The sequence below is a fragment of the Arachis hypogaea genome, chromosome 18, assembly GCF_003086295.3.
Source record: "Arachis hypogaea cultivar Tifrunner chromosome 18, arahy.Tifrunner.gnm2.J5K5, whole genome shotgun sequence".
Classification (NCBI taxonomy): Eukaryota; Viridiplantae; Streptophyta; class Magnoliopsida; order Fabales; family Fabaceae; genus Arachis; species Arachis hypogaea.
The window spans coordinates 130,519,974-130,530,959 of NC_092053.1; the positions used below are offsets into that span (position 1 = coordinate 130,519,974).

The 10,986-nt window shown below is 32.4% G+C and overlaps 1 protein-coding gene and 1 long non-coding RNA gene across 3 annotated transcripts; both read left to right on the plus strand.

Annotated features, from left to right (window-relative positions):
- The first annotated feature begins 337 nt into the window (after positions 1 to 337).
- On the plus strand, positions 338 to 2,587 carry LOC140181622 (transportin MOS14-like). Of its 2 annotated transcripts, none has more exons than XM_072225715.1 (5): positions 338 to 817; positions 1,522 to 1,569; positions 1,694 to 1,840; positions 2,111 to 2,242; positions 2,366 to 2,587. In XM_072225715.1, exons 3-5 carry the CDS (start codon positions 1,781 to 1,783, stop codon positions 2,411 to 2,413), a joined length of 240 nt encoding a protein of 79 aa, XP_072081816.1. In that variant the 5' UTR covers positions 338 to 817; positions 1,522 to 1,569; positions 1,694 to 1,780; the 3' UTR covers positions 2,414 to 2,587. The 2 variants fall into 2 exon arrangements, with proteins under 2 accessions (XP_072081816.1, XP_072081817.1); XM_072225716.1 differs by having other exon boundaries at positions 359 to 791.
- A 2,557-nt stretch (positions 2,588 to 5,144) lies between these two features.
- Positions 5,145 to 6,104, plus strand: LOC112769422 (uncharacterized). The gene is made up of 2 exons (XR_003186522.2): positions 5,145 to 5,415; positions 5,888 to 6,104. It is a non-coding gene; the product is annotated as an uncharacterized lncRNA (long non-coding RNA).
- The last annotated feature ends 4,882 nt before the right edge of the window (positions 6,105 to 10,986 follow it).

Sequence of the window (10,986 nt, forward strand, 5' to 3'; positions counted from 1 at the left end):
TCTATTGTAATTTTATTTTAGTTTTTTTGTAATATTTCTATAGTTTGAGTGTGAAAACATGAGTAAAAAGAATTGTATTTTGATAAGATGTTGACGAGACTTATATAATTATTTATTTAGTTTTAATCTACCTCTGTTTAGAATTAACATTCATCACTACAAAAAAAAAGTTTAAAATGGCATTAATAAAATGGCAGTTTTATAAATCTGCCATAATATTCGGATATAATGGCATAATCTGTTATTGTCGTAATGAGTTCAATGATTATGGCGGTTTTCAATGATTATGGCGGTTTAAAACCGCCCTTATCTGGGGCCATGATTTAAAAATACACACACACTATCTGATTCCAACCCTAATTGAAGAACTAACGCGCTGCCACATACACTGTTTCTGTAAGGTAACGACACCTACCACTGGGATCTACTCCGGCGCGATCTGCTCCAACGACAACTTTCTCCACCAAGGATCTCCTCAGCAGCGTTCTCCTTCGACTATAATCTCCTCGCCGTTCATCGCCATCGTTCATCTCCTCGCCGCTGCCTTCAATGAGCTTCTACGATCTTGTTCTGGCTTCGATCTAAAGGTTAGCCATCGCCGCTCATCTCCCTTGCTGCTTCGTTTATCACCTCGCCGCCGCAAGCAACATCGTTGCTGCTTTAGCGAGCTTCAACAAATCTCTTCACTTTTGTGATTACGTCCTTGCTCTCACCGTCGAGAACTTCCTCGAGCGCCACCTCCAGACTCCCGTCTTCAATCCCAGCATGGCCAAGTCAATCCACCACGCCAGGTCCTGATCCTCCAACGCCACATTAGGTCTTCCTTTCTTCTGTTCACTTTTTTTTTCTGAAATTTAGGGTTTTTAAATTCCTAATTTAATATCAATTGTTATTTGCTTTTGCTTACTGTCAAATTAAGAATCTAATTTCCTTGATTTCTAGGCTTTTGATAAAATTTTCTAATGTTAGATTAAGCTCTCTGTATAATTGCTCTTAGATATATAATATCACTATTACTGAAGGCATAGGATCATCACAATTCCAGTTAGATCTTCTATAATTGCTCTTAGATTTTTTTACTCAAAAATCTAACCAGAATGCCTTATTAGCTTAAAAATATTTTGAAAATATTAAATTTTGTGATTATAGAAGATCTGTTCAATATAAAATTAGGCGGATAATTGCTTCTGAGCATTTTTGTTTGCTGAAGTAGGAGATCTTATGTTATGTTTTGATCTTTGATTTAATAATTGAAAGTTGAAACATTTGCCTGATTTGCTTTCTATATGCATGTACTAATATAATTGCAAGAATGTAATTGGATCTTATGGAAAATCAATTCTACATAGCTAATAAAGTACATAAAAGATAATATAATACATTATACAAAATTAGTACATAAGGACACTATTATAATTTGATCTTTTGATGTCTGCCAGCTATGACCATTCAGATGCGTTAGTATGTACAATAAATAATGAATTTGCTAAGGCTTTATTTTCATTGTTGTTTTGAACACAGAACTTGCTAAAAAAGTTCCACAAGGGTCATCCAAAAGTCAAAACTCAGGTTAATCTATAAGTCCTTTGCACCATTCTATCTTTTCTTACAGTTATTTTTATTATCATTTGAATATATTTAAATGGAAGTTTAGGGTAACCAAATGTATTCTTCATATCTTTTTAATGTGTAGATTAACATTGCTGTGACTGCATTGGCTGTGCATGTGCCTGCTGAAGATTGGGGAGATGGTGGTATAGTGAAATGGCTTAGGGACGAGATGGATTCTCATCCGGAATATATACCAGGATTCTTGGAGTTACTAACAGTTTTGCCAGAGGTCATAATATGATATGTGTGATTATGTGTCATCTCTTCATTTTATTAATGAGACAAATGCCTAAAGTTTGAGTTACTAAGTGACAAGTTGTTATAATTTTCAAAGTTGCTGCCTTGTCGGATAGTATTTTATTCGACAAGTAATGTCATGCAACTCGTAGATTCTTATATAAATGGTTGTGATAAAGTCTTTTAATTATTGCAAGTTGATTAACAGTTTCTTTGGTTGTTCTGCATGCATACCTTTAATGTATTTTGTCTTTATAAACAGGAAGTATTGAACTATAAGATAGCAACTCGACCTGAAAGGCATCGTCAATTTGAAAAAGGGCTTACTTCTCAAATGGAGGTTGCTCTAAATATTTTGACAGCTTGTTTGGCTATTTCTGAGCTTAAAGAGCAGGTGGGCAATGAGTTCCTGTATTCTTTGTGTGTCCCTAAGTGGTTGGCATGACTGAGGTATTTTAAACTCAGTTTTATTGATAAATGCTCCAATAGTGATTTTTTTTTCTTGGTTATCATTCAGGTTCTTGAAGCGTTTGCTTCGTGGCTTCGCCTAAAGCATGGATACTAATTTTTTTCTACCTCTTTGCATATTGGAGTGTTCGGCTAAGTTGTTTTTATTGAATGTATTAATATATTATTCTGATCAAGATTAATTATTCAAGAACTGTTTTGTATAAATGAATCATCTGAATTGTGTAGCATATTGGAGGAAGCTTGTCAAATGAGTGTGCTTTACTGTCAAGCATTTAGTTCATTTTTTTAGGCGATCTATAGTGTTCTCATCTATATGTATATATTTGGATTTTTTAAAACTCACAAATATATAATTGACAGCATAGTTGTCAGAACCGAATCGATAATCGAACCGATCAAGTCACTGGGTCACTGGGTCAACCGGTGGGTCACTGGTTGAACCAGTTGACTCGGTACTATGCAAATAAAAAATAAAAATAGTCAAAAACCTAAAATTAAATTTTGAAAAATACATATTTTTACTAACATTTTAAGAACAATTAAGTCGAATTCTATAAATAACTAATACAAAAATAGACATATATTTAGTTCATACTACTATATAGTATCTTAATTAGACACAATAAGAATAACAATCTATGAATTATATCCAAAGAATAATTTCAAGGTCTAAATATTTTTATATAATTAAATAATTATATAAATTAATTTTTTTCTCAGAATAAATAATTTTTATTTTATTTTTATATTCATTATTATTTTTTATTTTAAAATTAATTAATTTGTACTTCAATTAAAAAATAATTAATTTAAAAAATATTGAGTTAAGTATTTCCATGTGTATATATATATATATATATATATATTAGTTATAAAAAATTGAAATATATATTATAAAAAGCATTAGGAATACTAAAGAAACGAGTTAGTGCAGTGGTTGTCAACTTGGTCTGTATTTCAGGAGACCCAAGTTCGACTCTTACACACTGCAATATATATAAAGAAACGTCATCGGCACGCAGGTTGACCGTTGACTGGACCAGTTCGGTTCTGGTCCGTGTCGGTTTTGACCGGTTCATTTTCTTAAGCGGTCAATATACTAAATCGGACCGGTACAAGGTCTGGTTCACCAGTTTTCCGGTCGAACCAGCCGGTCCGGTCCGATTTTTACAACTATGATTGACAATTGGCTTTTAAACAAAAGAATGTTGAATGGAATGAGTATCTCAACTTATAGGAAATAGACTTGTCAAGTGAAACTGATGGAAAGCATAGATGCATTCCACAAATGCTGTATAATTTCAGGAAGGGTTTATAAAGTTAATGAAGAATATAGGGGAGATATGTATTTAATTTGAATATTACAACTTTATTATCTTGGTTTATGTATTTTTTTTCCATTGCCTTTACTATTTCTCTTTAAATTTTTGTTCGTTTCAGGATTCCCGGATCTGTTCTCAATACCCATCCATTAGTTCTTACGGCATTATCAAGCTTGAATTCTGAGTTTCTTTCTGAGGCATCTGTAAATGGTATATATGATAGCATGGGAAAATACTAATAATTTTCTATTTTTCGTAAATATTCATATGCTTTTTGTTGGTTGAGCAATGAAATGTAGGAAGGAAGATATCTGAGTAGCAAATTAACCAGTGTTGTTCACTATATCTGAGTAGCAAATTAACCAGTGCTGTTCACTTGCATATTTAGAAAACATCTGTAATGAAATTATAGTTTCCTCTTCGTGGTAAGTGTGTTTTATACTTTCCATATCGTAATGAAATTATAGTTTTCTCTTCATACCTTTTATCACAGCATTTATTCTGTCTTGCTTAATGCTCCTTTTCAACATTCTTGTTTGTTGACACTCCTTTTTTGCACAACGTAATTTACTAATCAATTCATTGTATTTGATAGTCTACTATGGTGTGGTGTTTTACTTTTTTGCTTTTGGCAATTGGCGGATTTCTTTTTTGTAGATGGACGATAGTCCAACCACCGGAAGTGTGAACACCATGACTGCCGAGAAGCAGCATCTAGCAAAATTACTTGTATGGGAGAAAATCACTTGTATGGATCAAATTAGTCATGTTAGTTGTATGGTAAATTATGTCTATAATCTTAATTATTAAACTACCCTTTAGCTTTTCTAATCTGTTCTCATTATGTTCTTCCTATAATATATCTTAAATCATGTAGCCAAAACAGAAAATTAAAGGGGATCTTGATCATGGTAAGAGGATATTGCAGTGCTCTTAACAAAATCCAACCTGGTGCCATACCCAAGGTATGTTTATTCTATTCTGTTTTCCATGGAATCAGTCATATTCTATGCTCATCTGGTTTCACGTTGTTCTTGTTGATTATCACGACTAATTGTTGGACTTGAACTGGTTTATTAGGTGGTTGAAGCCCCCAGTGATGTTGATGTTCTTTCCGATGGGAAAGCACTATCTGTGTATCAATACTTTGAAAATGTGAGGAACTTTCTTGTTGCTCTTGAGAGATTGGGGCTTCCCACTTTTGAAACTTCTGATTTGAAACAGGTGATTATTACTTTTTTTTATTATTATAAAAGAAATGATAAATGAAAGTATTATAAAAGAGATTGGGGCTTTCCACTTTTATTATTATTATTATTATTATTACTTAGCTGGTGGAAGAGGCATGAATTCAATTAGCAGCTTGCTAAGTGGTATTTACTAGTTTCCTCACTCTCTGATATTCTAATAACAATTAATATATTCTATACTCCCCGCATCATGCAAATTTTCTCATTGGGTAAGTTTGTGCCTTGCCTCACTTCAATGCCGTGTGTGAGTTAATCTTGGGTTTTTACTACATATTCTGCAAATGTTGATATTGCTTACTGATTGCTATGGTGAAAAGTGTATATTAGAAAAGATGTTTGTCACAGTTCCACACGTTTTTCTTTTTAATTTTTTTCACTTTCTCATTATTTTGAGCTGCTGTTATCCATGCATATCCCTATGTTTTGCAGGACCCACTGGTTACGAAGGGACCAAGATTGGTTCCATTGCTTGGCATAGATGTTTGGGAGCATGCATATTACTTACAGGTAAAATTTCGGGCTTGGTAGTTAACTGGTGATGGCATGATTGTTGTAATGACATTATTGAAGGCCTGTTTTTCTTTTCAGTGTGATGGTTATGATTTACGAAATGTTGTGTTAGCAGAATTTTCAAAGTTTCAAAGATTTCAAAATACCTTTCCTTGTATAAAAGTTGTTATTATCATTTTCCTTATGTGCTGATAAGTGGCTGAGAAAATTTGCTTCCTTTCTTAATATATTCTTGATGATTTTATTGATTGAGATGTCTCTTCATTATAAGATGAAATTAAATAAGTAAATGACCCTTTTCTCATAGGAAGCTAGAGCTTTACTAGGAAGCCTTGAATATCAGAAGAGTAATTTTGAAGCTACACTTCATGTATTTGAAGGAATAGACATTGCTGCTGTTGCTCCAAAGATGAAAATTTCTATATCACTTATTCCTGCTGCACTTTATTCTTTTTTATTATGTTTTCAAATTATATTTTGTTGTAGGAATTGAATCAAGAGAGTGAGATTTCATCGCCAAAAGAGTTAGGAAGTAGGTCTTCTGGAGCAAGCAATAGAGCAGCATGAAATATGATGGAGATTTTATGTATTAAGAGTTACATGTTATGACATTTATAGTTGAAAAATTATGTTATGTTTGATACTTTGTATAAGAGTTATTACTTTTGATTTTCAATACTAAAAAATCATATATTATGTTTAATACTTTGTTTATGAGTTATATAATATTTTGTTTATGGATTATGATTTCTAATAATAAATATTATTTGTTTAACACGATAAAAACGAGGGTAAAAAATTGTATTTTTAAACGATAAAAAAAAGTGTCACTATTAGGGTTAAAACAGCGGTTTAAAAATGACATTTTAACCAACCAAAAGCCATTCTGTAAGGGTAAAAATGGCGGTTCAAAAAATGCTGTTTTAACCGACTGAAATGCCACTATTAGGGTAAAAACGGCGGTTCAAAAAGGTAATTTTAACCGACTAAAATGCCATTCTGTGAGGGTAATAATGGCGGTTTAAACTGCCATTTTAACTAACCCTTAAACCGCCATTTTAACCCAGCAGAAAATCACCGTAATAACCAAAATGGCGCTCTGAATTACAGCTTTTTTGAAACCGCCGTACTTGGTAATAATGGTGTAACGACCCAATCCCCAGTAAGTCATGATCATACTAGAAATCAAGTGTCACCAACTTGTTCACCTGAAACTTTTACTATTTATTATTAAGCCTGTAATCAGGTTAGCGTACTATTGAGTTTTGAAAAGACTTTTACTTTATATAAAAAGATTCGCGAGAACAGCTAATTAAACATACACAAGCTAGCATTATATATACTCACAACACATAGCATAGACCATACATACGCATACAGGTACTATCGTATATATATATATATATCATAAGTTAGCATACCACCCTTAGAAACATTACTATGTACAAATCGACACTCCGGGCCCTGGTTCGTACAGAAAACCCCTAAGCTGGCGCCCGGACTAGCCTAGTCAACTATGTACACCCTACTCTCTCAGTGAGTCTAACCAAAAGTGAGAGATTAACACAAAAGCTAGGCTAATACAAAAAAACTATCAAAAGGCACAACCGCAGCTCCCAGGCCTCAGCTATCATCGTCAGAGGAGATCACAACCACATCAGAACACTCCTCAGGGTCCTCGTCCTCATCATCAGAAATCTCTATAATCTCAGGAGGGGCGCTGGCACTCGTGCTACTGGTTTAACCAGCACTCGCCGGTCCACTAATAGAGGCGATAAGTGGCTCCTCAGAAGATGGCTCGGATGAAGATACTGAGATCTGCTCCACTGGGATGTCCTCCTCCGGTACAGGCTCTGGAAAATGCTCCTCCATGGGCTCAGGCTCAGGGTCCGCCTGATCCGCAGGCTGATCGGGATGCTGGTGAGGCATCGGCCCATCATGAAACGGGTGAAAGGGAGCATCTGGGTGGAGCCACTGCAGTGGGAACTCATAGGGCATGTCGGGGTTAAACTGTGGAGTGTCAATCGGGTGATGGAAAGGATGATCACGCAGAATGTACATACGAGTCCTAATCTCCGCAGCTACTACATAAAACCTATGCTGTACAATATCCTCGTATATATAGGGAGGGTCCATCTCGTAAAATATAACTCCGGTCTCCATCTGAAGGGGAGGAAGAGAAGGGGTAAGAACTGGGGGGTTCTTAGTAGGGTCGAGGGTAGTTAGTTTAGTCAGGATTACCACAATTCAAGTAATTCACAATGAACTATACAAGAATTACAGAGAAGCATCTAATTACCACAATTCAGAGTAACAGTGAGGAATGCATAAACACAGGAAGGCAATCACAGATAATTTCACCATATCAAATAAAATGCAAATGCACAACAAGGATGATGCATGTCTGGTCCTATCGCAGGTAATGAGCTCATTTGTCGGTTTCGACCCGCGCCCGACGCAATCCGACTCGCAAGTCAGATAAGGCATTCCAGCGGCATAACCTCTGCAAGTTTCTACTTCTTGCAGGCGCTGATTCTCCAGCTGAAGTATGCCGAACATGACCTCTGCAAGTACTTGCAGGCGCTGATTCTCCAGCTGAAGCATGTGCCACTTTCTCCTGGAAGTCATTCCATATACATGGAATTCTCGTACAATTACACACACATCAAGCCCACGGCCTAACTTTTCACAACGACACTATAACTATTTACTCTCCGTCACTCTCTTGTGACCTTTTAATTATTTCATAATCACACGTGCCGGTTTGTCTTCTCTCTTTCTTTTAAAAAACAAAACTAATTCCCCTTTTTATTTTTAACACAAATTCTTTAACATTTTTCAAGATGTCGCCAAACGGAATCCTTCGACAAAACTCAATTACTTTTAAAGTTCACTAAAACTCCTCCAAATAAAATTCTTGAGTCAAATTCAAAGCTTCAGCCCCTTTTCATTTTCAAATCAAACTTAAACATAGTATTTTTCTTAAATAATTTTAAAAATATTGAATAATTCTTTTTTTTTAAATAAATCAAAAATCAAATAATACCATTTCTCAAATTCAATCTTTTTCTTCTAAATAAATTTTAAATCAATTCTTAAGGTTTATAGCAAAATTTCGGCGGCACCTCCCCTAAAATCCGGACTCTGCCACCCTTCTCGGGTTCCATCCAAACCATTTTCCACACTCTTTTCAAATCATTTCCAATAAAACAAACCGGCAACTTTTAACATTTTCAAATTATCCTTACCGTAATCCAGAAATCACAATCATCAGAATAACTCAATTCCTGGCTGCACTTAAACCCTCCAAACCTCAAACTTATCACAAACATCGATATAAATTCAACCGACAAGTAATCACGACATCAATTCACTTATCAAATATCAAATTAACCGATAAAATTTTACCAAAACCCTACCTTCGTACGAAATCAAAATATGCGAAGCTTCGGGGAAGCCTTCTGACCGAGCTGCTGAAGGGAAAAACGTCCGGAATCCTCCGTACCTCCTAGAACTCCAGTTGACCAAACTCAAGGGGTAGAGGAGCTACGTCACCGTCGACTTCCACCAGACAAATATAACGCCAACACGTAGAGGAGGAAGATACGAACACTTTTATCGGATTAGATTTTTTATTGGAGTTACGAATCACAAGAAATCAAAGCCGGAAAGTTTTGGGAAGCTCACGGTTTCTTTTCTTTCTTTTGGTTATATGTATATATACATATGCTGAAATGCATATAAGTAAGTTTCTTTTCCTTTTTCCCAAATGGCTTCGGCCACTTCCTTTTTTTTTTTTTAAACTTTAATAATAATAATAGTAATAATAATAATAATAATAATAATAATAATAATAATAATAATAATAATAAAAGATCAATTTAAACTTTGTCTATTAAAATAATAATTTTTTTTTTAAATAACCAATTATTTAATTTTTTAAAAAAATCCGGAGTTTTACAAATGGCGGTTCAAACCGCCGTAATTATTCAAAAAAACCGCCGTTTTTACCCAAATTTTTTGTAGTGCATGTTGGTTTGGTAATGTGGAAGTTGATGTTCGTTGATGCCTAATTTGTATACTAGAGTAGTGGGAGCGGCTTTAGGTTTAATTTAATTCTCTGAATTAATCTTAACTTGTTAATTTTCGAGTTAATTATTGTCTTATTATTGATTATTGTTTATTTTCTGAGTTTTTTTGTTGTTTGAGTTAATTATTTTTTGACTTATTATTTATTGTTGTTAATTTTTTGAGTTTATTATTATTATCTAAGTTAATTATTTTTTGAGTTAATTAGTGTTGTATTTTCTGATTTATTAGTTTAAAAATTATTGAATTTAAATATTTAAAATTAGACATTGAATTTTTATACTAATTTTTAAAAAATTTAAAATTTAAGTTTACTGTCGGATAAATTTATCGGTAGTTATTAATTTAATTATTAATTAATAATATATTGCCATCAGATTTACCGAGAGATAAATTCAACGATAAAAATTACAAACGGAAATTTTTCAATGATAATTGATGGCGGACGAAAAAATCCATCGATAAATAATTGTCGACAAAATTTATACTATCGTATTTATTCCGACACTAAATATAATGGTAAATATATTATCGATGAATTTGTTTTATAAATCCACCGATAAATTCAACAACATCTAACAAATTTTTTATAGTAAATTATTCTATTTTAATCATTATCCACTTTCTTTTCTCGTTGTCTTTCTATAATTTTTTAAGATTAACTATTATGTATTAATAGTTAAAAACATTATACTATTTAATTAGGTGTATATATTGATTGATAATTTATAATTGATTGAAGATTAGAATCAAATATAGAAAGAGAGTAAAAATTTCGTTTAAAGAAACTTTTTTTTTTTTGAAAAAAATTACAAAAATAAAAGAAAGGAAGAAAAGAAAACATTTTATAAAAATGATCGCATTAATGGTAGTTATCTCATGAATGCACAAATATAGAAAAGTGGAGTGAAACATAATTTTAACCATAATTAATAGAAAAAATTTACATTTGATATCATACAAAAAAAATTAGACTTAATTTGAATAAATTTCTTAAATAAATTTAAAAAAAACTTAAAATATAAGAATTTTTATTAATAACAATTTATGAATAAATTATTCTGTGTTTAAATTTTTAGTTATAAAAGTATTTATTTTAAAATTATAGTGATTGAATAAATAACTCAAAAAATATAATTTTTTTACATAAAAAAATAGATATTAAAATAACAATGATAACAAATACTTTTTAATATTGAATGTTGATTTTACATTCTAATTTCATTTGTTTTTAAATTGTTTATACTCATCATTCAAACTAGTCTCTTTCAAGAACTTTGTTTTTAAATTTATCCAACCAACTTTGTTAAAATGTGTTCTAGATCTATTTTCAACCACCATTTCTTCTTTACATATTTTTATGAATATAATAATATTTTATTTATTTCAATCAGTTTTAATTTTTTTTTTCGGACTTGCCAATTTCATGAATTTATTGAGGGAGAACATAAAAAAATTAAACAAATATTCCGTACATGAAGAGATACATAAAAAAG

What these genes read in the sequence shown, in the direction of transcription:
- LOC140181622 (XM_072225715.1), top strand. Translation starts at nt 1,781, where the DNA reads ATGGATTCTCATCCGGAATATATACCAGGATTCTTGGAGTTACTAACA. An exon ending in TACTAACAGTTTTGCCAGAG is followed by an intron (nt 1,841 to 2,110) that starts GTCATAATATGA and finishes CTTTATAAACAG; the next exon opens with GAAGTATTGAACTATAAGAT. An exon ending in TTTCTGAGCTTAAAGAGCAG is followed by an intron (nt 2,243 to 2,365) that starts GTGGGCAATGAG and finishes GTTATCATTCAG; the next exon opens with GTTCTTGAAGCGTTTGCTTC.